At 39.6% G+C, this 27,484-nt stretch overlaps 1 protein-coding gene across 1 annotated transcript in view; it reads left to right on the top strand.

The window, feature by feature from the left end:
• LOC122813145 (cell adhesion molecule 3-like) overlaps window positions 1-27,484 on the top strand; it is a 394,215-nt gene that overhangs the window by 191,332 nt on the left and 175,399 nt on the right. Inside the window, exons 4-5 of the mRNA XM_044085295.1 lie at window positions 20,379-20,516; window positions 23,091-23,261. Of these exons, the coding sequence (XP_043941230.1) occupies window positions 20,379-20,516; window positions 23,091-23,261 (309 nt within the window). The remainder of the gene's footprint in view (window positions 1-20,378; window positions 20,517-23,090; window positions 23,262-27,484) is intronic.

The following is a 27,484-nucleotide window of genomic DNA, read 5'->3' as shown; positions in this document are numbered from 1 at the left end:
GAGAAGAACACTGGTCCCCTAGTAGGAGATGTAAATTCAGTTTCCTGGTAAACAATTTTAGGTTAACCAATATGTTAGACAAATTGGCCCTGTGGGCCGGTACAAATGATAGGCCCTTAGCCAGAAGATCAACCAGAGGTGGAGGAAAAGAAAACCTGGAAAAATTATAGATCTTAAAGTCCCTTCCAGTGTTGAATATTATCTCGAAGGAAGATTGCCCCGATTTAGAAGGACCAGCCTGTATCCTAGTCAGTTCCTACTGTTCCTGGGTCTGTTCTTGAACTTCCATCCCAGAGACGGTTGGGGTGACAAGGCTGGGTTCCAAAAATTGAGCCCTCACCTTCCAAAGGAAGATTAGGCGATTTATTAAGTGAAGCTATCCGGTCACTCCTTTGAACTGAATTATATTCAGTGGGGTCATCTGAAGGGCCCCCATCATGGTCATTATTAACCATATCAGATCTAACTTCTTCAGTTCCATTCCAATCATCTGAATGCTGAGCTAATGTACCCAAATAATTGCCTTGGGACTTAGGAGGCTTGGGATATGCTAAGCCCTCCTTATAAGCTTTAATGTCCCTTTGCAACTTTTTGACTTTGTTGGCAGTTATTTTGGAAACATGCTGGTCTATACTAGTATAGATCCGATCGTAATCAAATCTGTATCTAAAAAAGTTAATGTCCTTCCTGATGGCTTCATCTAAAATAGTTAGCTCCTCTGAAAGAGACGTAACTGCCTCCTGGTAATGATGGCAGATTAAATTTAAGAGCTCAAACCCATGCTTATCAAAGAGAAAATAAATCTTTATGGAAGGCTGAGCCTTCCTCCAGGCCCGTAGGATATGGTCATGAACAGAGCCCTTTGGGTACTATTTTGGAATGCTGACATTCTCCAAAATAGGCAACCTCTAACTGTAACTTTCTTAGCTTAATTAATTTTTGATCAAACAGGTTTAATTTCTGAGGTAATTCGATGCTTCCCAAACTACTCTGTTCAAAAACAGAGTCTCTAGAAGTATTATGGAAGCAAAACGGGTGCTTCAGCCAATTGTTTAGAACTGGCTGTAAAATACCTTGATCCACTCCATTAAGGTTACTGGCATTCAATGGGGCCATCACCCCCTGGGCATTCTGGCCAGATCGCAGTGTATTCCCCAAAGCACAAGAATCCATTTGGGCTGTTCTCTGCTGAGATAGTGGCATAACAATAGTGTTACTTCCCCCAAAGTCTGATATTACAGCCTGTGATTGTTGCAGCCCATCCACCTCCTGAACAAGTGGCTATGTGGGAGTTGAAGAAAGGCCCACCAAGGACTGAGAGGTTCCCATAAGACCATCCATCCATTAGGATAATGACTCAACCTTTTGGGTCAAAAGATTTATAAGTAAGGTTAAATCTCCAGCTTGTGCCGATGGTGAAGAAGGTGTAGATACTGGTGCAGCGATCGACATGGCATCTGAACAAAGAAAACCAGCTCAACAATAAAAGACAAAACCAACTGCTACACAAGGAGGATCCAGGGATCTGCACACCAAATTCAAAATCCATAAAAATGTCCAAACCAAGTAAGTAAACTTGTACTCAACGCTTATTTAAGCCACAAAGTCTCTGTTTAGCTTTTCGTCGGTGACCTCACCAACTTCCTCAGAACAGGAAATAGACACATTCAACACATCCTGTTTAAATACTACAATATAAGTCCCTACTTTTGCCACACTGCCACCTGTGATCGGAATACAAAATTTCAATATATTAAAAAGAGCATACAAAGAGGCATAAGATTATTTAAAAACATATGTAAATATAAAACACGCCCTTAACGATATAAGATTAAAAAACAATAAGTCAATAGCCAATAGGCTTGACTTGGAAAAAAGAAACCAGAAATATGTATTAAAATAAAATAAAATAAATAATTCACTTTATGGTTAATAAATTGGACCCATGATGGAGCAATGCATGTGCAAAAAAAAATTTAAAAACAAAGGCTACTGAAAAACATGTATCATAATTTTGCACATTAATGTATGAAATAGCAAAACTACCTTATCGAACTTTTCAATTTCAAAACACAGGAAATTGACAGCATGTTGTTCAAGCCTGGAAAATGGTATGCTTCCAACCTCAATTGCCAAAGCAATTCTCTGAGTTCCAACAAATAGGAAACAGCCCCCCCCCCTGTTATCATGCACAATCTGATCAATCACTGTGAAGCTAAACCCATGCCCCGGGCACTTGCTAATGTGTTTAGCAAGTGCATTAGCCATTTTTACTTTCTTAATGGCATATAGATGTTCATAAAGGCGCTCATGCAGTTTCCGGTCAGTTTTCCCTATATAGAAAGCCGGACATGAAGAACACTGGGCCAGGTAAATCACATGTGTGCTGGCACAGTTGAACTTCCAATGGATTTTGTACTTTCTCTCTCTGATCGCAAAATAAGTTCCCGCTTTCACGACACAGTATCTGCACAAGTTGCATTTAAACATGCCCAAACGTGCCTGAGTAGGTCTAGGTTTCCTTTCAAGGATGTTTTTTAAGTTGTAACCTCTCTTGTAAATGACTTGAGGATTTAACCCTAAAGCTGAAGGACCTTGATTGTCTGGTGTAAGTAAACACCAATTCTTCATAATAATAGAAGCAATAGCTCCATCCAAACTGTAAGTAGTGATGAAGCTGCAGGCATAAGTAGATCTAGTCTGGGTATCAACCAACACACCTTGATCTGCAATAGACTGGCCCAAAATGGGGAGATATACCCCATTCTCCCTCTTGCAACTTACCTCATTACAGAGGTCTGAAATCAGATGGCCGGGATAACCCTATTCAAAAGAGATCTTTGATAAACTCACATTCCTTTAAGAAATCACTGTCCGTGTCACCATCCTGGCTGCCCGGACCAGTTGGCCCTTGACTATCGACCTCTTCTGATGAAGGGGGTGGTTGCTTTCAAAGTGCAAATATGAGTTTGAAAAAGTAGGTTTGCGATGGATGTTGGCCATATAGCAACCCCTGTAGTTATCCTTAGACAGATCAATGTCCAAATAAGACATTTTCTCCATGGAAAAGTTAGAGGTGAACATGAGGAATTCGGTAGATGTATTAAAGCATTGCAGGATGGAGTCTGCTACTTCCCTCCCCCCTTGGAGAATGACGAAAATATTGTCCAAAAATTGGGTCTACAATAGGACTTTCTCTTTAAATAATGGGTTAGGAAAGACAAACTCTTTCTCCCAGAATGCCATCACCAAATTTGCTATGCTGGCCCCACAAGGGGACCCCATAGGCACCCCTATCCTTTGATGGAACCATCAGTTGTTGAAAGAGAAATAATTGCATGTAAGAACTATGTCTGTGAATATATATATATATATATAGAGAGAGAGAGAGAGAGAGAGAGAGCAGTGAAACAATCAACATATATTATTATTATTGCATTCATTTTTCCTTTCTTTTTTTTGGCAAGAATGTCAATAAAACGTTTAAAAATCTATTTGCATAATGTAATACTACTTGTCTACTAGACATAATGCTGCTAGTTTTACATTGTATACTGCTGTGCAGTTATTTGAGCAGTAAAAGACTGCAGACCCATTACTGATGGATTTACTGTACATCATCAAGTCAAATGGTATCAGAAATACTCGGTCTAGGGATCTAAACCTCTTCTGCAACATCAACAGAATGGTTTGGAGGGACAGGTATATTCTGCAGAGGATACTGCTGCTGTGGAACAGACTCCTTATCCACATAAAAAAGTTCATCCCTGTGTCCATTTTCAAGCACAACTTAAATCTATGGCTTGGAAGCAGAAATTTATCCCAGGACTGCCCCTAGTAATACTAATAGACAGAGGCAGCTCCTAAATGCTTTATCCTATGCATGGGTCCCCTCAAATTATCCACTGTATGACCCCGGTAATACTTAAGACCATTAGAGATGGATGTATGCATGTATGTTTTGTTTGGATGTGTGTGTGTGTGTGTGTGTGTGTGTGTGTGTGTGTGTGGAAACTAATACATAGATGAAAATTTAGGATGAAATACTTAGGCAGATACTTAGAAACAAATCGCAGACTTATTGAAAACAAAGAATTACCTTATCAGAGGCTAGGATCCGCCACATTACACATGCACTCAGGTCATTGGACCACAATTACCAATATGAGTCAGTCATAGTCCTTGTGGGAATAAATGACCTCAGACGTACCTCCCTAGACTATATGAAGAGAGACATCATAGAGCTCTTGGAATATGTGTCTCAGGCTGGTATGTGCCTAGCATTGAGCAGCATTTTACCTTCTCAGAGGATGGTGCCACAATTTGAACAAAAGATGACTGACTTTAATAATTGGCTTAGTTTTTGGTGTCATTCTAAGGGGGTGCAATATTTGTCAGCATGGAAGGAGATGGTCAACAGGCCACGCTGCTTTGCCAGGGATGGTCTGTACCTCTCCCCTCTAGGCTTTCATATATTAGCTAAAACATTGTCTTCCCCCATAGTGCATTTTTTAGGCAATGCCAAACTGAAAGTGCTTCCGACAGAGTAAAGCAATACCAAGAAAATATAAAGGTATTACTGCTCGATGCTAGGAACCTAAACAGAAAACTCCATTCATTAAAAGTTCTCTTTACCCTAGAGATTGTTGATGTCTGTGTGGTCACTGAAATGTGGTTTAAAGCCGCGGAGAGCACACCAACAGTGCAAAGTTATAATGCCTTCCACACATTTAGACCAGTTACTACACAGGCAGGGATTAAAGGTGGAGGTGTCTCAATTTACATTAAAAGTAAATGTACCTCAAGGCTGGTCAAACAGGAAAATACACTTGAGCTGCTCCATGTTCAAATCGCCATATGCAAAATCCAACACCACTTCCTTGCAAGCTATAGGTCCCCCTCTATGACCCAGGAAACCTGTACCATGTATTTAAACTTATTAGAAACACTAACCATCCAACCCAATACCATATTCATGGGTGACTTTAATTACCCCACTATTAACTGGGAATCCTATATGACGTAAAATGTACATGCACAGAGATTCCTGGATTTTGTAAACACAAACTCCCTGGACCAGATAGTCAATACACTTATCAGGGGTGCAACCATACTGGATCTAGTCCTCACTAATATGGGAGACTGCTGCACATCCCCTACTGTAATGCCTTCCCTGGTAAGGTCAGACCACAAAATGGCCTCCTTTGAAGTTAAAAATAAAACCTGGACCCCCAGCTAAATGAGGAATATTCAGGAACTATTCTAAGGCTAACCTCCTGCTATTAAGTGAGAACCTGGCAAAAATGCCAGGCCCCCGTAAACCCTGAGAACACTTCTGCCTATGCAAAACTGTTCACAGAAACCCTGTACAACCATGTTAATAGCTGCATAGAGGCAGCTGTACTCACCAGGAAGAAGTAACTCAAAAAACAAGCCACCCTGGTGGAATCACAAAATCAATCGGATGTATAACAGGAGGAAAAAAATCAAGGCAAAAATTAGGAGGTGCAGCACCCAGCAGGATAAAAGCAAACAAACAACTCAGAGGACAAATGAAGTCTACCAAAGCCACATTTGAGGTAACCAGCTCAACAATAAAAAAGACAAAACCAACTGCTACACAAGGAGGAGCCAGGGATCTGCACACCAAATTCGAAAATCCGTAAAAAATGTCCAAACCAAGTAAGTAAACTTGTACTCAACATTTATTTACGCCACAAAGTCTCTGTTTAGCTTTTCATCGGTGACTCCTCACCAACTTCCTCAGAACAGGAAATAAACACATTCAACACATCCTGTTTAAATACTACAATATAAGTCCCTACTTTTGCCACACTGCCACCTGTGGTGAATACAAAATTTCAATATATTAAAAAGAACATACAAAGAGGCATAAGATTATTTAAAACATATGTAAATATAAAACACTCCTTAATTATATAAGATTAAAAACAATAAGTCAATAGCCAACAGGATTGACTTGGAAAAAGAAACCAGAAATATGTATTAAAATAAAATAAAATAAATAATTCACTTCATGGTTAATAAATTGGACCCATGATGGAGCAATGCATGTGCAAAAATGTTTTTAAAAACAAAGGCTACTGAAAACATGTATCATAATTTTGAACATTAACGTGTGAAATAGCAAAACTACCTTATCAAACTTTTCAATTTCAAAACACAGGAAATTGACAACATGTTGCTCAAGCCTGGAAAATGGTATGCTTCTAACCTCAATTGCCAAAGCAATTCTCTGAGTTCAACAAATAGGAAACAGGGCCCCATTATCATGCACAATCTGATCAATCACTGTGAAGCTAAACCCATGCCCTGGGCACTTGCTAATGTGTTTAGCAAGTGCATTAGCCATTTTTACTTTCTTAATGGCATATAGATGTTTATAAAGGCGCTCATACAGTTTCCGGTCAGTTTTCCCTATATAGAAAGCCGGACATGAAGAACACTGGGCCAGGTAAATCACATATGTGCTGGCACAGTTGAACCTCCCCTGGATTTTGTACTTTCTCTCTCTGATCGCAAAATAAGTTCCCGCTTTCACGTATTGGCAGTATCTGCACATGTTGCATTTAAACATGCCCGAACGTGCCTGAGTAGGTCTAGGTTTCCTTTCAACGATGTTTTTTAAGTTGGAACCTCTCTTGTAAATGACTTGAGGATTTAACCCTAAAGCTGAAGGACCTTGATTGTCTGGTGTAAGTAAACACCAATTCTTCATAATAATAGAAGCAATAGCTCCCGCATCCAAACTGTAAGTAGTGATGAAGCTGCAGGCATAAGTAGATCTAGTCTGGGTATCGTCAACCAACACACCTTGATCTGCAATAGACTGGCCCAAAATGGGGAGATATACCCCATTCTCCCTCTTGCAACTTACCTCATTACAGAGGTCTGAAATCAGATAGCCAGGATAACCCCTATTCAAAAAGAGGTCTCTGATAAACTCACATTCCTTTAAGAAATCACTGTCCCGTGTCACCATCCTGGCTGCCTGGACCAGTTGGCCCTTGACTATCGACCTCTTCTGATGAAAGGTGTGGTTGCTTTCAAAGTGCAAATATGAGTTTGAAAAAGTAGGTTTGCGATAAATGTTGGCCATATAGCAATCCCTGTAGTTATCCTTAGATAGATCCACTTCCAAATAAGCAATTTTCTCCATGGAAAAGTTAGAGGTGAACCTAAGGAATTCAGTAGAAGTATTAAAGCATTCCAGGATGGAGTCTGCTACTTCCCTCCCCCCTTGGAGAATGTAAAATATCATCCAAAAATTGGGTCTACAATAGGACTTTCTCTTTAAATAATGGGGTAGGAAAGACAAACTCTTTCTCCCAGAATGCCATCACCAAATTTGCTACGCTGGCCCCACAAGGGGACACCATAGGCACTCCTTTGATGGAACCATCGGTTGTTGAAGGAGAAATAATTGCATGTAAGAACTATGTCTAAGAGTTCTCTGACCATCAAAATTTCTTTGGCAGGAGCTTGTTTGAAATCAAAATTGCTTGAATCCATTCCAATGCTACCGAGTGGGGATAGAGGAATACAAGTCTATCAGATCAATAGTGAGGAAGTGATTCTCGGTTTTGAATGGAATCCGGTTCACTTTGCCTAAAAAAGACCAAGAATCCTTTGAGATGTGCTTCTCACTGATGACACACATTTTCAAGAAAGTGTCCACAACCTTAGCTCCAGCATTCATACTCCCCTAGTGCTGACCAACTGGCTGGGGATCCAACATATTCTTATGAATCTTAGGGTTACCAAATAAAGCTGGGATCTTGGGGTTGCATAAAGAAATATAATTGAACACATCCAAATCTATCACCCCATTGATAAACATGTCATCATAATAAGAATTGACACATGATGTGTTGATGTTCAACTCATTTTTAGATACCTCATCATACATCTCAGAGGCCAGAATAGCTTCCATTCTCTTAATATAATCCTCCACATCCATAGCCACTAGACCTCCCCCTTTGTCCAGCTGCATCACTCTGACCCTTGAGTGACACAACAGTTCAAGCAAAGACAATTCCTCCTTGGTAGTATTGAAGCCAACATTCTTCTTGGTTTTGAGAGTAGCAATAATGTCCAGGTCACATGGTTGATCAAAGACATTGACTGAAGGAAGCACGGGTGGATTAAAGGTGCTGGAAATGGAAAAAACCTTTGGAGAAGAACACTGGTCCCCTAGTAGGAGATGTAAATTCAGTTTCCTGGTAAACAATTTTAGGTTAACCAATATGTTAGACAAATTGGCCCTGTGGGCCGGTACAAATGATAGGCCCTTAGCCAGAAGATCAACCAGAGGTGGAGGAAAAGAAAACCTGGAAAAATTATAGATCTTAAAGTCCCTTCCAGTGTTGAATATTATCTCGAAGGAAGATTGCCCCGATTTAGAAGGACCAGCCTGTATCCTAGTCAGTTCCTACTGTTCCTGGGTCTGTTCTTGAACTTCCATCCCAGAGACGGTTGGGGTGACAAGGCTGGGTTCCAAAAATTGAGCCCTCACCTTCCAAAGGAAGATTAGGCGATTTATTAAGTGAAGCTATCCGGTCACTCCTTTGAACTGAATTATATTCAGTGGGGTCATCTGAAGGGCCCCATCATGGTCATTATTAACCATATCAGATCTAACTTCTTCAGTTCCATTCCAATCATCTGAATGCTGAGCTAATGTACCCAAATAATTGCCTTGGGACTTAGGAGGCTTGGGATATGCTAAGCCCTCCTTATAAGCTTTAATGTCCCTTTGCAACTTTTTGACTTTGTTGGCAGTTATTTTGGAAACATGCTGGTCTATACTAGTATAGATCCGATCGTAATCAAATCTGTATCTAAAAAAGTTAATGTCCTTCCTGATGGCTTCATCTAAAATAGTTAGCTCCTCTGAAAGAGACGTAACTGCCTCCTGGTAATGATGGCAGATTAAATTTAAGAGCTCAAACCCATGCTTATCAAAGAGAGAAAATAAATCTTTATGGAAGGCTGAGCCTTCCTCCAGGCCCGTAGGATATGGTCATGAACAGAGCCCTTTGGGTACTATTTTGGAATGCTGACATTCTCCAAAATAGGCAACCTCTAACTGTAACTTTCTTAGCTTAATTAATTTTTGATCAAACAGGTTTAATTTCTGAGGTAATTCGATGCTTCCCAAACTACTCTGTTCAAAAACAGAGTCTCTAGAAGTATTATGGAAGCAAAACGGGTGCTTCAGCCAATTGTTTAGAACTGGCTGTAAAATACCTTGATCCACTCCATTAAGGTTACTGGCATTCAATGGGGCCATCACCCCCTGGGCATTCTGGCCAGATCGCAGTGTATTCCCCAAAGCACAAGAATCCATTTGGGCTGTTCTCTGCTGAGATAGTGGCATAACAATAGTGTTACTTCCCCCAAAGTCTGATATTACAGCCTGTGATTGTTGCAGCCCATCCACCTCCTGAACAAGTGGCTATGTGGGAGTTGAAGAAAGGCCCACCAAGGACTGAGAGGTTCCCATAAGACCATCCATCCATTAGGATAATGACTCAACCTTTTGGGTCAAAAGATTTATAAGTAAGGTTAAATCTCCAGCTTGTGCCGATGGTGAAGAAGGTGTAGATACTGGTGCAGCGATCGACATGGCATCTGAACAAAGAAAACCAGCTCAACAATAAAAAAGACAAAACCAACTGCTACACAAGGAGGATCCAGGGATCTGCACACCAAATTCGAAAATCCATAAAAAATGTCCAAACCAAGTAAGTAAACTTGTACTCAACGTTTATTTAAGCCACAAAGTCTCTGTTTAGCTTTTCGTCGGTGACTCCTCACCAACTTCCTCAGAACAGGAAATAGACACATTCAACACATCCTGTTTAAATACTACAATATAGGTCCCTACTTTTGCCACACTGCCACCTGTGATCGGAATACAAAATTTCAATATATTAAAAAGAGCATACAAAGAGGCATAAGATTATTTAAAAACATATGTAAATATAAAACACGCCCTTAACGATATAAGATTAAAAAACAATAAGTCAATAGCCAATAGGCTTGACTTGGAAAAAAGAAACCAGAAATATGTATTAAAATAAAATAAAATAAATAATTCACTTTATGGTTAATAAATTGGACCCATGATGGAGCAATGCATGTGCAAAAAAAAATTTAAAAACAAAGGCTACTGAAAAACATGTATCATAATTTTGCACATTAATGTATGAAATAGCAAAACTACCTTATCGAACTTTTCAATTTCAAAACACAGGAAATTGACAGCATGTTGTTCAAGCCTGGAAAATGGTATGCTTCCAACCTCAATTGCCAAAGCAATTCTCTGAGTTCCAACAAATAGGAAACAGCCCCCCCCCCTGTTATCATGCACAATCTGATCAATCACTGTGAAGCTAAACCCATGCCCCGGGCACTTGCTAATGTGTTTAGCAAGTGCATTAGCCATTTTTACTTTCTTAATGGCATATAGATGTTCATAAAGGCGCTCATGCAGTTTCCGGTCAGTTTTCCCTATATAGAAAGCCGGACATGAAGAACACTGGGCCAGGTAAATCACATGTGTGCTGGCACAGTTGAACTTCCAATGGATTTTGTACTTTCTCTCTCTGATCGCAAAATAAGTTCCCGCTTTCACGTATTGGCAGTATCTGCACAAGTTGCATTTAAACATGCCCAAACGTGCCTGAGTAGGTCTAGGTTTCCTTTCAAGGATGTTTTTTAAGTTGTAACCTCTCTTGTAAATGACTTGAGGATTTAACCCTAAAGCTGAAGGACCTTGATTGTCTGGTGTAAGTAAACACCAATTCTTCATAATAATAGAAGCAATAGCTCCCGCATCCAAACTGTAAGTAGTGATGAAGCTGCAGGCATAAGTAGATCTAGTCTGGGTATCGTCAACCAACACACCTTGATCTGCAATAGACTGGCCCAAAATGGGGAGATATACCCCATTCTCCCTCTTGCAACTTACCTCATTACAGAGGTCTGAAATCAGATGGCCGGGATAACCCCTATTCAAAAAGAGATCTTTGATAAACTCACATTCCTTTAAGAAATCACTGTCCCGTGTCACCATCCTGGCTGCCCGGACCAGTTGGCCCTTGACTATCGACCTCTTCTGATGAAGGGGGTGGTTGCTTTCAAAGTGCAAATATGAGTTTGAAAAAGTAGGTTTGCGATGGATGTTGGCCATATAGCAACCCCTGTAGTTATCCTTAGACAGATCAATGTCCAAATAAGACATTTTCTCCATGGAAAAGTTAGAGGTGAACATGAGGAATTCGGTAGATGTATTAAAGCATTGCAGGATGGAGTCTGCTACTTCCCTCCCCCCTTGGAGAATGACGAAAATATTGTCCAAAAATTGGGTCTACAATAGGACTTTCTCTTTAAATAATGGGTTAGGAAAGACAAACTCTTTCTCCCAGAATGCCATCACCAAATTTGCTATGCTGGCCCCACAAGGGGACCCCATAGGCACCCCTATCCTTTGATGGAACCATCAGTTGTTGAAAGAGAAATAATTGCATGTAAGAACTATGTCTAAGAGTTCTCTGACCATCAAAATTTCTTTGGCAGGAGCTTGTTTCGAAATCAAAATCGCTTGAATCCATTCCAATGCTACTGAGTGGGGGATAGAGGAATACAAGTCTATCACATCAATAGTGAGGAAGTGATTCTCAGTTTTGAATGGAATCCAGTTCACTTTGCCTAAAAAAGACCAAGAATCCTTTGAGATGTGCTCCTCACTGATGACATACTTTTTCAAGATAGTGTCCACAACCTTGGCTCCAGCATACGTCATACTCCCCCTAGCGCTGACCAACTGGTGCATGGGGGGATCCAACATATTCTTATGGATCTTAGGGTTATCAAATAAAGCTGGAATCTTGGGGTTGGATATAGAAATATAATTGAGCACATCCAAATCTATAACTCCATTGATAAACATGTCATCGTAATAAGAACGGACACGTGATGTGTTGATGTTCAACTCATTTTTAGATATCTCATCATACGTCTCAGAGGCCAGAATAGCTTCCATTCTCTTAATATAATCCTCCACATCCATAGCCACTAGACCTCCCCCTTTGTCCGGCTGCATCACTCTGACCCCTGAGTGACAAAACAGTTCAAGCAAAGCTAATTCCTCCTTAGTAGTACTGAAGTTAACATTCTTCTTGGTTTTGAGAGTAGCACGAATGTCCAGGTCACATATTTGATCAAAGACGTTGACTGAAGGAAGCAGGGGTGGATTAAAGGTGCTGGGAATGGAAAAAGCCTTTGGAGAAGAACACTGGTCCCCTAGTAGGAGATGTAAATTCAGTTTCCTGGTAAACAATTTTAGGTCAACCAACATGTTAGCCAAATTGGCCCTGCGGGCTGGTACAAATGATAGGCCCTTAGCCAGAAGATCAACCAGAGGTGGAGGAAAAGAAAACCCGGAAAAATTATAGATCTTAAAGTCCCTTCCAGTGTTGAATATTATCTCGAAGAAAGATGTCCCCAATTTAGAAGGACCAGCCTGTATCCTAGTCAGTTCCTCCTGTTCCTGGGTCTGTTCTTGAACTTCCGTCCCGGAGACAGTTGGGGTGACAAGGCTGGGTTCTGAAAATTTGAGCCCTCACCTTCCAAAGAAGGCTTAGTCGATTTATTAAGTGAAGCTATCCAGTTACTCCTTTGAACTGAATTATATTCAGTGGAGTGATCTGAAGGGTCCCCATCATAGCCATTATTAACCATATCAGATCTAACTTCTTCAGTTCCATTCCGATCATCTGAATGCCGAGCTAATGTACCCAAATAATTGCCTTGGGAGTTAGAAGGCTTGGGATATGCTAAGCCCTCCTTATAAGAATTAATGTCCCTTTGCAACTTTTTGACTTTGTTGGCAGTTATTTTGGAAACATGCAGGTCTATACTAGTATTGATCCGATCGTAATCAAATCTGTATCTAGAATAATTAATGTCCTTCCTGATGGCTTCTTCTAAAATAGTTAGCTCCTCTGAAAGAGAGGTAACTGCCTCCTGGTAATGATGGCAGATTAAATTTAAGAGCTTGAACCCATGCTTATCAAAGAGAGAAATTAGATCTTTATGGAAGGCCGAGCCTTCCTCCAGGCCCGTAGGATACTGCCATGAACGGAGCCCTTTGGGTACTATTTTGGAACACTGATATTCTCCAAAATAGGCAACCTCTAACTGTAACTTTCTTGGCTTAATTAATTTCTGATCGAACAGGTTTAATTTCTGAGGTAATTCAATGCTCCCCGAACTACTCTGTTCAAAAACAGAGTCTCTAGAAGTATTATGGAAGCAAAACAGGTGCTTCAACCAATTGTTTAAAACTAGCTGTAAAATATCTTGATCCACTCCATTAAGGTTACTGGCGTTCAATGGGGCCATCACCCCCTGGGCATTCTGGCCAGATCTCACCGTATTCCCCAAAGCACAAGAATCCATTTGGGCTGTTCTCTGCTGAGATAGTGACATAAAAATAGCATTACTTCCCCCAAAGTCTGATATTACAGCCTGCGATTGTTGCAGCCCATCCACCTCCTGAACAAGTGGCTGTGTGGGAGTCGAAGAAAGGCCCACCAAGGACTGAGAGGTTCCCATAAGACCATCCATCCGTTGGGATAATGACTCAACCTTTTGGGTCAAAGGATTTATAAGTAAGGTTAAATCTCCAGCTTGTGCCGATGGTGAAGAAGGTGTAGATACTGGTGGAGCGATCGCCATGGCATCCGAACAAAGAAAACCAGCTCAACAATAAAAAAGACAAACCAACTGCTACACAAGGAGGAGCCAGGGATCTGCACACCAAATTCAAAAATCCGTAAAAGATGTCCAAACCAAGTAAGTAAACTTGTACTCAAGCCACAAAGTCTCTGTTTAGCTTTTCGTTGGTGACTCCTCACCAACTTCCTCAGAACAGGAAATAAACACATTCAACACATCCTGTTTAAATACTACAATATAGGTCCCTACTTTTGCCACACTGCCACCTGTGGTCAGAATACAAAATTTCAATATATTAAAAAGAACATACAAAGAGGCATAAGATTATTTAAAAACATATGTAAATATAAAACACTCCCTTAACGATATAAGATTAAAAAAAATAAGTCAATAGCCAACAGGCTTGACTTGGAAAAAAGAAACCAAAAATATGTATTAAAATAAAATAAAATAAATAATTCACTTCATGGTTAATAAATTGGACCCATGATGGAGCAATGCATGTGCAAATTTTTTTTTTAAAAACAAAGGCTACTGAAAAACATGTATCATAATTTTGCACATTAACATATGAAATAGCAAAACTACCTTATCAAACTTTTCAATTTCAAAACAGAGGAAATTGACAACATGTTGTTCAAGCCTGGAAAATGGTATGCTTCCAACCTCAATTGCCAAAGCAATTCTCTGAGTTCCAACAAATAGGAAACAGGGCCCCCCCTGTTATCATGCACAATCTGATCAATCACTGTGAAGCTAAACCCATGCCCCGGGCACTCGCTAATGTGTTTAGCAAGTGCATTAGCCATTTTTACTTTCTTAATGGCATATAGATGTTCATAAAGGCGCTCATGCAGTTTCCGGTCAGTTTTCCCTATATAGAATGCCGGACATGAAGAACACTGGGCTAGGTAAACCACATGTGTGCTGGCACAGTTGAACCTCCCCTGGATTTTGTAGTTTCTCTCTCTGATCGCAAAATAAGTTCCCGCTTTCACGTATTGGCAGTATCTGCACATGTTGCATTTGAACATGCCCGAACGTGCCTGAGTAGGTCTAGGTTTCCTTTCAACGATGTTTTTTAAGTTGGAACCTCTCTTGTAAATGACTTGAGGATTTAACCCTAAAGCTGAAGGACCTTGATTGTCTGGTGTAAGTAAACACCAATTCTTCATAATAATAGAAGCAATAGCTCCCGCATCCAAACTGTAAGTAGTGATGAAGCTGCAGGCATAAGTAGATCATGTTCTTTTTAATATATTGAAATTTTGTATTCCGACCACAGGTGGCAGTGTGGCAAAAGTAGGGACCTATATTGTAATATTTAAACAGGATGTGTTGAATGTGTTTATTTCCTGTTCTGAGGAAGTTGGTGAGGATTCACCAACGAAAATCTAAACAGAGACTTTGTGGCTTAAATAACCGTTGAGTACAAGTTTACTTACTTGGTTTGGACATTTTTTACGGATTTTCGAATTTGGTGTGCAGATCCCTGGCTCCTCCTTGTGTTACATTTGAGATAAGTTTGGTCTCCCAGGCCAAGGACAACCACAAAACATTCTTCAGCTATGTCCGCAACTCAAAGGCAATATACAATTGTGTGAAGAGCTCATTGTGAATGGAGCCACCTATACTGAGCCAGAAGATATAGCAAACCTCCTGGATGATACATTCACCTCCAACTTACTCCTCTCTCCCTCAACCTTCCCACAGGAAATATCATCAAATATAACTCCCCTACTATCACTAAGGAGCAGGTCCTTAATGCTCTCTCTAAGACCAAGAACACTGCATCAATGGGCCCAGACAATATCCCAGGATGCCTTCTAAATGGCATGAAACATGAACTATTATGGCCTCTGGAATTACTATTTAACTGTAGCCTCCAAACAGGCTTTGTGCCTTATGAATGGAGAAAGGCAACAGTCATCCCTCTGCACAAAGGTGGGCCATCTAAAGACCCTGGAAATTACAGACCCATAAGTCTCACTAGTCTTATATGTAAAGCCATGGGAAGAATTATCATGGAGATGATCAATAGAGATATAGTAAACCTCCAAACACTGGACCCAACCCAGTTTGGTTTTGTCAAGGGCAGATCATGCCTACTCAACCTGGTGGACTTCTTTGAGAAGGTCACCAAAGCAATGGATGAGGGCAAAATCATTCGCACTGCCTACCTTGACCTGGCCAAGGCATTTGACACAATACTCCACTCAGGCATCATTGACAAAGTCATGAGGTTAGGTACAACCTTGTATGTCACCATTGGATAGCCAAATTGCCTGACAGACAGGACCCAGGAAGTTTGAATTGGGGAGTCTACCTCTACAAAGAGGCCAGTCACAAGTGGAGTCCTTGGACCGCTCCTTTTTGGCATTTATTTCTCAGAAGTCAAGGTCATTGTCAGTGGTCTCTGGCTGACTACATTTGTAGATGATTGCAAATTAGGAGCTGTCATTGAACCTCACACTGACACAGATGTTCTCCAGGATGGGCTGACACAGACAAGCAACTGGTGTCAGAGCCATGGACTAAAACTAAATGCCAAGAAATGCATAATATATCCTTTGGGAAGTTATCTATCCCTGGTAACTATCATATTGACAACACACCCCTTACAGCTGACCTAGTAGTCAGGGAATTAGGGACACACATAGATAGTAATCTAGCCTTTAATCATCATGTGTCTACAGTGGTGAGGAAATCATTCTATGTTGTGCAACTTATAAACAAAGGTATGGCATCTAAGTCCAAGGACGTCATTGTTCCACTGTATTCATCATTGAGTACAATGCCCCCTTTGGTATGTACCTAACAAAGTATATCCAACAACTGGAGCATCCACAGAGGTTCCCCGCTAAAAGAATGCAGGGCATAAGTAATATGTCCTATGCAGACCACGTCAAGGCCCTATCCCTGTATTCTGTCTCCTACAGGCTTTTGAGGAGAGATCTATGCCTGGCATATACAGCATTGTCAGACCCCACTCTGATGGACCTCCTGCATAGCCACAAAACAAACAGTACCAGAATTACCTATTCTAAAGACTTGAACTTTGCCTGTGATATAAATAGGACCTGCTGGAGAGATAGGTATGTATCCCAGAGACTATCCTGTCTATGGAACAGGCTCCCCATCCATGTGAAGCAGAGTTCCTCTCTAACCCAATTCAAGTTCAACTTGGACAATTGGATGGGAAACCGGAAATTCATCCTTGGTTTGGCACCTATATCTCTAATGCAAACAGGTAAGTTGTAAATGTTTCCATCTCCCTTCCCATGCTTACACTTAGCAAGGGTATCAGAACTTGTCAAAAATCTGGGATGCATGGCTAGGCTTAAAAAGACCCTTGTGGTCTTTAGCCTAGTAAACACCTATGAACCTATGTATGTGTGTGTTGGAGGGTGTGAGTATGTATATGTGGTTGTGTGAGGGGATGGTGTGAGTATGTATATGTGGTTGTGTGAGGGGATGGTGTGTGTGTGTGTGTGTGTGTGTGTGTGTGTGTGTGTGTGTGTGTGTGTGTGTGTGTGTGTGTGTGTGTGTGTGTGTGTGTGTGTAGATGTGTGTGTGTGTGTGTGTGTGTGTGTGTGTGTGTGTGTGTGTGTGTGTGTGTGTGCGTGTGTGTGCGTGTGTGTATATGTCTTAGTGCTCTTGACTTAGCAGGTTACATATTCACCTTTGATTAAAGAAGATCAGAAGATTGAGAGTTGTCTCCCCATCCCAGTCACTTAGATATATGTTGTAATAGTAACACTATATTGCAGTCTACAAAAGAAGTGACAATTCTGAATATTTGCCTGCTGGGACTCATTTATGCCATAGGTGAATTAGGAATTTTCCATAATTCCCCATAACTGTGCATTCCATGAGTGAGTGGTTTTAATCTAATACTTTTTGGTCACTAAAACTAGCAATGGTAGTGACAAGCATGGTTATCTCTAAACGAAAACAACAAAACCCAGAATCTTAACAAACAAAATTATGTATTAAGAGTTTTAGTAAACAGCGCTATGTGTTCCTTCTGCATATTAAGAAATTGTTGTATAAAGAAAGTATTTTTATACTTAAATATGTCTTAATCTTGAGTGTAATTGGAGGCTGCTAATTTAAAGTGCATTTCTTTTTTATGTGTTTTAATTGAATAATTGTTTTATTGATGTGTGTATTTATATCAGGTGAGATGGGATGATTTTTGTACTCCTTGAAGGCTTTGTAGAAGCGCTTGAGACTTGGATTAAACTTCTTTATGTTGGTTGCTGCTGGATGTTTTTTATTCCAACCAATATGGCCTCCTTTACCTTGAGTGCATGCCGGTGATTATGCATTGGAAGTTCCTCGTAAGTTTAAAAGCTACAATTACTGCCTTACCTTTCATCTGATTTAGTTAGTAGGCTGCAAAGAGAGGTGATGCAGCTACCTTTTCCCAATACTCCATTGTTCTCCTGAACAAAATAAATGTTCTCACTGCCCTATCTGCTTCTGCAGGTTTCACAGTGTTGTGGAAATTTGGTTCTTCAGAGAAAAAGTACTTGAAAATCCTCCAGAACATGTTTACTAGGCTAAGCACTTTCATCCATTAAAAGCAAGAGACTTTATCAAAAGTGAATCACAAAACCAGCAGTGCTTTTAAATAGTGAAAATGACAACTAACATCCCGTGGTTTTAAGGAGTGAAAGCAGTCAGCCTAATAAATGTAATCCTGGAGGATTTTCTGAGTGAAGCTCTTCGTTTATCTGCTGCTTGTCACCTCTGTGTGGGCCGCAGCATTTCTGAATCCTGTCCTTCCATTTGTGTCCTTGGATGTGCCTGTATTAAAAACATACCCCATTAATAACATAGCTAAGGTCTGAGTAAACTGGAAGAAGTTTACGAATCTATGGATTATAGTATTTAAATCTATTTAATGAAACATTATTTTGAGCGATAAATATATTCTATATTTGGAAAAAGACGTGGAGAAGCTTGGGAGAGGATAGAAAATAATTAAACAAAGCATGTAATTTGTAAGTTATTTGTTTGACAGGAGAGAATCTGAAAGACTGTTTTAAGAGAAACAATTAAGATTTGTTTTTATAAAATATAAATCTAAGACTCAAGAAAGTGACATTAACAATAAGATACAGTAAACATAATTCAAAAGAGAAACTAGAGTTGCAATGAAGGAAAGAAGAGTTAGCAACCATCATTCTGGAGTGACGTTACTTAAACATTTTAGATATAAATTTTTGGTCATGTTTTTGGAGCATAGGGTGTGAAAGTGATTAAGCCTAAAATAATGACGAGCAAAATGCTATTCACAATGATGGACAAGTTAAGTATCAATGAGATTGCTAAGACATTAAGAAAAATGAGAAACGTGAAAAGAACCATTGACAGGTGCAACAAAACTTGTGAATCTTAACATTTAAATATTGCTGTTTGAGTTTTTATAATGGATGATTTATGAATGCCAAAATATTTCTATACATATTGCAACAACTAAGGGTGACACCAAATTCAGTTGTCACACTCTCTTTCACGTGCGCACAGGCACACACACACACACACACACACACACACACACACACACACACACACACACACACACACACACACACACACACACACACACACACACACACACACATACACACACACACACACACACACACACACACACACACACACACACACACACACACACATGACACGCATGAGCGCACAAAATTCACATTAAACAGCAACGCTTCAGAAAACTAAATATTGACATATAGAATGTACTTCTTGACTACATCTGACAATATCTCATGCATTTCCTTCTGTAATGAGCAAGAACATTTGTAACAGACATTATTCAAGCACTACTGAACAAACCTTCAACACTCTCACTCAAGAAACTAAATGATACAGCCAGTGCCATGGTAAGAGATATAAAGCCCTAACTGCAACCCATGTGACAAGGGTTTGATTAGCTTCCTGGACATCTGAGGCTCTGACAGGAAGGGATGGGTTTCCTCATTCTAAGGGAGGGCATTCATCTAAGACACTCCCGGAGGGATGGTGTGGTCCATAGATGACAGTAAAGATGCTAATAGCCCTCAAGCTTAGTAGACAAATGCAAGGGAGGGGTGGGAAATGAGGACAGATTATTAATACTCCCACTAATACTTCCAGAAGGAGCAGTCACCAGCATGAACCTCCAGTATGCCCATAAGATACATGCCAGTCCCAGTTCTATATAGAAGAAAGTCCAGGAGTAGAGAGAGGAACTGGAATACCCAGCAATGGATGGAGCACTGGGGCAGAAAGCAGAAAGGAGATAGGAGAAGAAAAAACGGTATATGGTGATGAAGGCCTTTGTAGTAACCTTGTTTGACACCAACAATTTATATTTCATCTTCTAATATCTAATGAAAATGTCATCATATTACAAAATTAAGATAACCTTTTGATGTTCAGCTGAGGTCTAGATAGCCAACGGCTTACAGATCTAATAGTCTAGTACAAGTACTAACAGCTAACAGGGGCACTTTTCCTTAAGAAGCGTGAATCTAATCTGAATGAGTCTGATCATGTGTCATTATTCCTAACCTTATCATCTCTCTCAACATCTTGTCCTTTCACAGGTGTGCCCACAACACCCAAAATTAGTGGATACGGTGGGCCTGTGCAGGAAGGCGGCAGCGTTGAACTTGAATGTGAGACAACTAACAGCAGACCACCAGCCAAGCTCCTGTGGTTCCTTGGAGAGCAGCAGTTGAACAGTGAGTGGAATAAGATGCCACATTTTACTTATCCTAAATAAAGTAAAGGTTGCAAACCAGCAGTGTGGAACAGTAAGACGCAGGGCGACAGTAAATATGAGATATCAGCTCGTTAAGCTAATGGCAATGGCTTAGTCACATTTTTTCTCTCTTCCTTTTTTTCTTGTTCAGCCAGCTCTCCATACCCTTGCTAAAATTAAACTGGAAAGCTTCAGTTTCAAGGCAGACAGTTAAACTATTTCCTCCAAATTCTTAGGGTTTCTGATACATTGACAGGAATGGGTCCCACGATATTCCTAGGTCAGGGTATGATTAAGGTTCATGAAATTAGTACTGCTTTAGCTTTTACTGTTTGCCAAGAGTGCTCTTCTCAGCATCTGGAATGTACTCAGAATTGGCTTCCTTGAAGTTCATATAGAGGTTACATGTATTTGTAACATACTTAAGTATGTTTGACAAGTATTTTTTATTAGAGGTTACATGTATCTGTAACATACTTAAGTATGTTTGAAAAGTATTTTTTATTAGAGGTTACATATATTTGTAACATACTTAAGTATGTTTGAAAAGTATTTTTTATTAGAGGTTACATGTATTTGTAACATACTTAAGTATGTTTGAAAAGTATTTTTTTATTAGAGGTTACATGTATTTGTAACATACTTAAGTATGTTTGAAAAGTATTTTTTATTAGAGGTTACATGTATTTGTAACATACTTAAGTATGTTTGAAAAGTATTTTTTATTAGAGGTTACATGTATTTGTAACATACTTAAGTATGTTTGAAAAGTATTTTTTATTAGAGGTTACATGTATTTGTAACATACTTAAGTATGTTTGAAAAGTATTTTTATTAGAGGTTACATGTATTTGTAACATACTTAAGTATGTTTTAAAAGTATTTTTATTAGAGGTTACATGTATTTGTAACATACTTAAGTATGTTTGAAAAGTATTTTTTATTAGAGGTTACATGTATTTGTAACATACTTAAGTATGTTGTAAAAGTATTTTTATTAGAGGTTACATGTATTTGTAACATACTTAAATATGTTTGAAAAGTATTTTTTATTAGACCTGTTGCTTTTACTCTTGTAGTTTTAGTATGTCGTATTAAATGGTTTTATATCTACCAATACAGAGGACAATGTATTCAGCAGGTTAAATGATTTAGTAATACTTTTGTCCCTTTTTCTTTTACTACAACATTGTTTTCTACTTTCTTACTGTTATATTGGATTATTCCATGTCTTCAGAACTTCTTCAATGTCAGTAATTGTTTGTGGCTCATATTTCCAGTGCTTCTCATATACCAGTATGTTAGTGTTTGCACAATCCCAACCACAACAGTCTTGCCATGTTATTGTGCTTTTCAGTGTACAGACTTTCAACCATACGTATATTACAGCCAGCAACACAGTGTACAACTGTTTCCAGTTCCGTAGTACATAATCTACATTTGTCTGTATCATCCACTTTTTCTATGGACTCTGTAAATAAATGTGTATGTACTCCACTATCTCTCCTCTCTAATTTCAAATATTTTTAAAATAATTTCCTGTTTCCTCTGAGTGAGTCTTTAAGTATGTTACTATAAGTGGCATACCCTGTTTTTGCTAGAGGGTCATTATATTAACATTTTTCTGTGCCATCGTGACTATTAAACAGTGCTTTAGAGATAAGGCATTCATTGTGGATGAGCGCGTGCACGCATGTGTGTGTGTGTGTGTGTGTGTGTGTGTGTGTGTGTGTGTGTGTGTGTGTGTGTGTGTGTGTGTGTGTAACTCATGTTGCCACTTTCCTAACAGTTAGGACACTATTAAACCATTTAATCAATTTTTCAAATCCAATTGTTCAAAGATTACAGTGGGAGAAACATAATTAGTCTACTTCATTTGTGCAGAATATAGACAAGTCAGTGATTTTTGTATTAGAGGGGCGGCCACTGTGGTGCAGCAGTTAGCATTGTTGCCTCACAGCAAGAGGTTCTCCTGTTCGATCCTTGGCTGGGGTGCCTTCTGTGCGGAGTCTGCATGTCCTCCCTGTGAACGCGTGGGTTTCCTCCCACATCCCAAAGACATGCTGTAAGTGGATTGGACACTCTAAATTGGCCCTAGGCATGAGTGTGTGCATGTGTGTGCCTTCCATGGAAGGCTGGGCGCCGGGCTGGCAACCTGACACCGTAAAACTCCACTGCTAATCATGAGCGGACAGGTGATCCGCTGTGGCGACCCCTAACCAGGAAAAGCTAAAAGAAGAAGTGATTTTTGTATTAGAGCTGGGTCCTGAGCTGATGCAAGATTTAAGACTGGGGTTTGGTTAGGGTTAGGGGAATGATTGAGGTATCGGGTACTATAACCTGTGCTAGGGACATTGGGGCTGTCTGCCTCACTAGAAGTTGTGCTTGCATTGCAATTATAGTGCATGTTTGTGCCTTGTACATTTTTGTAAAGCTGTTTTTTTTTAGATTTTTTTTTGTGCTTTTTGTAGTTTTAGTGCTCAACAATGAAAATTTTTGATGACATGAAACTAATATTTTTTATCTTAACACCCTATGACCTTATCTTTGACAGGCTCTCAACCTTTTGTGGCCAAAGAGGCTAATCACAAGACATATACAGTAATCAGCTCTGTTGAAGTGACTGTTTCCAAAGAAGACAATGAGGCCACGGTGCTCTGTGTTGTAGAACATGATAGCATTGGTCCTAGAGAGAAGGTTGCAGAACAAATAATTGAAGTTCTCTGTAAGTCATTTCATGGTTAGTTTACTTCAACATGAAGACGCATTTGTAAATTTGTGTTTTCCTGTATTCTGCTCTGGGATTGCAATCATACAAGACTTATGCAATATTCCATGATAATGTTTGTGGACATACTAAATTACAAAGGGGTAAATGCACAGTTTTCTGTGATTTCTACATCACATTTTTTAAGTATTCATTTTAATGGGCTTACGGCACAAGTTAAGTTGTTAATACTTGTTTAAATGGCACAAATCAAACATATAATAATTGTATACCATGTACTATATACTTGTAAACTGTTTAAGTTAGAAATCACAACTGAATAATAGTGTCTGTGTCCACAATCATGTTGTCCATGCATGCACAGTGTAAAATTATGTTGCCTCAGTGTAGCTGAATGTTTTCTTCGTATTGTCTTTTAGCCCGGGTTATTGTTGAAAAGCATCCTTACACCAGTCTTCTTACCTGTTTAACAAGAATAAATAAATAAAATAGAGTTTTCTTTGTGGGAAATGCATTTTGGAGTGAATCTTCTGGGGGTGTAAATACAAACTAATTTAGCTGACACTTAGCCAGATGCCTACATAATCAATAAGATATAATGTGACTATACAGGTTCATAGGTAGGAACTAGGTAAGTACTAGGCTAGCTGCCCTTGAGGGCCATTTTAAGCCTAGCTAATTTCCCTATTTGTGCTCAAAATAACCTATCCCATTTGGTTATAGATTGTCTTTACCCTCCCATAGTCAATAATTATATACTATATATTACCCCTAATGAGAATAACTAGGATCATTCCATAGATAATGTGAGGGGACCCGTGCATGGGATAAAGCATTTAGGAGCTGCCTCTGTCCATTAATAGTACGGGGGCACTCCAGGGGTAAATTTTCTGTTTCCCATCCCTAGATCTAAGTTGTGCTTGAATATGGACAGGGATGAACTTTATTTTATGTGGACATGAGTCTATTCCACAGCAGCAGTATCCAGCACAAGAAATACCTGCCCCTCCAAACTGTTCTCTTGATATCGCAGAAGAGGTTTATATCCCTAGACCAAGTATTTCTGATGCCATTTGACTTGCTGATGTGCAGCAAACCCATCAGTATTGGGTTGAAGGATGCCTTGTATGCCAGACACAAGTCACCTCTTAGCAGTCTGTAGAATACTAGGTGTAGGGATAGCACTTTGAGTCAGTCCATATAGGACATGTTGTTTAGATCGTGCATTCCTTTCAGTAAGGTATCTCTGTGGGTGTTCCAGTTGTTGCATGTGTCTGGCTATCAGAGCAATCTATATCTATATCAGAGTAAACATTACATTATGGTACAGCCTAAAACCCAGTATATTGGAACAGTTAGCATTAACAAGGGCAATAAACTAGCAAAACTGGGTGCACCAAAGAAGACATTTACAGTAAGAGAGAATGAGGGGGTCAATGTGTTAAGGAGACAGAGCTACAGTATTGAACTTTGTGTGACATAAAACAGTCATGTGACAATCGCTAGTAAGAAAGCAAGTCTAATGATGATGTGAAACTGAATTCCACATCATCGCTACTCAGTTACTCTATGGAATCAACAACGTTATAACATACTACATACGGAATGGGTCCCTTTAGTGACATGATGTATTATTTAAAAAATATTTGTTTAGTGGGACTTTTTGAGACTTTGTTTGACTCCCCATTGTCCACTATTCTTCCCAAAATATTTCCTAAGAGCAGATCACTTTTCTGTGCTCAGAGTTCATGCCTGGAAAGTTTTGGATTCTCTGACCTTGTGATTTGAATCCTAGGAGCATAGTTTCTATTACTTAATGCCAAACAAACTAACTCTTCACATTTCCAGATCATATACCTGAAAATGCAAGTGTTCTATTTTGCTACAGAGCTTCCTTTTTTTCCTACAAAGTTAAAGATGCATATTACACACACACAGTCTTCAGGTAAGGACTGTGAGCTATTTTTCATCTAGGTTCATAGATTAGTACTAGGCTAACTGCCCTTGCGAGCCATTTAAGCCTAGCCAATTATCCCCTGTGAGATTCAAACCCTGTACCTTGTGTTTGTAAGGCAAACACCTTAACCATTAGGCCACCCTCCCAACCCTAAAGTAATCAGCCCTTGCAAGTCTCAAACCCAGGACCCTACATACCATAGCCACAGTAAATTACCGCTAAGCCATATGAGCTAAGAGATTCTACTGTGACATCAGAGTGTTGTCTTCTGTAGAATAATCCAGTTAGAAATCACCAGTCTTCTGTCCTTTCTGTAATAAAAAACTGACGACCTTTTGGATCACTGCTACACAAGCAAACTGAGCTAAGGCTTGGGAAGTTGGGCCTTACGTTGTGAAGTAGAAAGCCTAAAGACAGTGCAGCATTTCATAACTCAGGAAGGTAATGTCAGTGCACCGGGCAATGCATAATACCCCTGAAGTTGGGCATAAAAGCATTCTCTCACCATACAGTGACAAACTGAGTGAATTAGACACCAGAAGGTAGTTGTCTATCAGGAGGACAACTGGAAAAAGTACAGTGCATTTTCAGCAAAACAGCAATGTCAAACCTGCGCAGGTCATTGATCAGAAAGTTATTTGATCAATAACAACAACTCATGAAGCTGTCAGTTTACACTGACAAACAAAATAAATCGATGGTGGACTTGTTTGCTTGTTCATTAACCAGGAAACAGGAAAGCAGTTTTAGTACTCTGTAAACATTTTAAATGTGCACCAGAACAAAAAATTACAAAATGGTGACAATAAACCTTCAATATTGGGCTTGTATGCAAAAAATAATAATGGAAACAGACACAAGGTGTTAGGCCATCAGTTCATAGACTTTGTTATTGCAATATATCACAGTACAGGAAAGCATGTACTTGAATATTTTGCATCCTGGTATTTTCTGTTACCTCACAGGAAGAGGTTCTCCCATTCGATTCTCGGCTTGGTTTGCGAGTGCCTTCTGTGTGGAGTCTGCATGTCCTCCCCACGGTTGGGTAGTGTTCAAAAGACATGCGTGTGTAAATGGGCATGCCTTTGTTGAAGGTTGGGCATCGAGCTGGCACCTCGGCGTTTCATAAAAATCTACTGCCAATCATTAGCAGACTGGAGTTCCGCTGTGGCAACCCCTTACCGGGAAAAGCTGAAAGACAAACAACAACTACATTTATATGCATTTGTCTACCAGAATAGCTAAATTCCACCAAATCAATTTCTAGAAGAGGTCCATAGAGGAAAGTTACAACTGCATGCATTGCTGAAAAACAAAGAAAAGTGAATGTTACAGTTAACAGAGTGCTTAGCATACCCAGAGATGTTTTACATTGAAAAGCCACTAAAACGCTTGAAGGAAAACATTGTATGTTGAATGACAAGTGATGGCATGATGGCAGTTTAACAGATAGCTGCTTCTGCAGGCACATTCTACACCTTACTTGATACACATTCTCAGTACAACTGGTTTAATACCGCCCCACCCAACCTGGAAAGTTCCTTAAACTGCAGTGTCTGATAAGGTACAGAAAGCATAGCATAGCACACAGTTCTACATCCTCTGTTTACCTTGTGCCCATTGTAAATACATGCACAAATCTGCATTGACATTTCTTGAGACACTTTCAAGAATTAGACATTGTATAAACAATTCAACATTGGCTATCTGACTACAAATGCAATTTACTGTACATATCTAGAATTAGGTTTGCAGACCCTTCCTGCCCTCGTCACATATAAATTTTGACCATTATTAGAAATACAATCTGTCTGAACAAATTTATTTGACACAGATACATCATTTGGTATATCAGAATTATACAAACAAGACTGTCCACTTTCTAGAACTTGATCAGTTAGTGATTTATTCAAGGAACTGGAATCACTAGCGCACACAGTATGTTGTGGCTTCGGCTCTGGGACAGGCAAAATGTGTCTGTGATTTCTCATGTAATCAACACCTTCAGACTGAATTATGTAAGACTTTGGTTCAATACAAATGTCTTTACAATCCCCATGTGATCATGACCTTTCGAAGTTTGCATTCGGACAACCTAAATTTGCAATAATGGTCGAAGAGGTTTACTGGTTCTGTCATGGTATACCTTTTGCAAATAACTTTTTTCGATAATGAGCTTTGATTACCTCATTGATCTTTGTGATTGGCACTAATAGCCATTTGTCAATTGGAAGAGTTGTCCGTGTTTGTCTTGACATCAGTC

Source organism: Protopterus annectens, chromosome 10.part0, assembly GCF_019279795.1.
Source record: "Protopterus annectens isolate FY-2018-M chromosome 10.part0, PAN1.0, whole genome shotgun sequence".
Classification (NCBI taxonomy): Eukaryota; Metazoa; Chordata; order Ceratodontiformes; family Protopteridae; genus Protopterus; species Protopterus annectens.
This window is presented reverse-complemented; position numbering and strand designations above follow the sequence as displayed.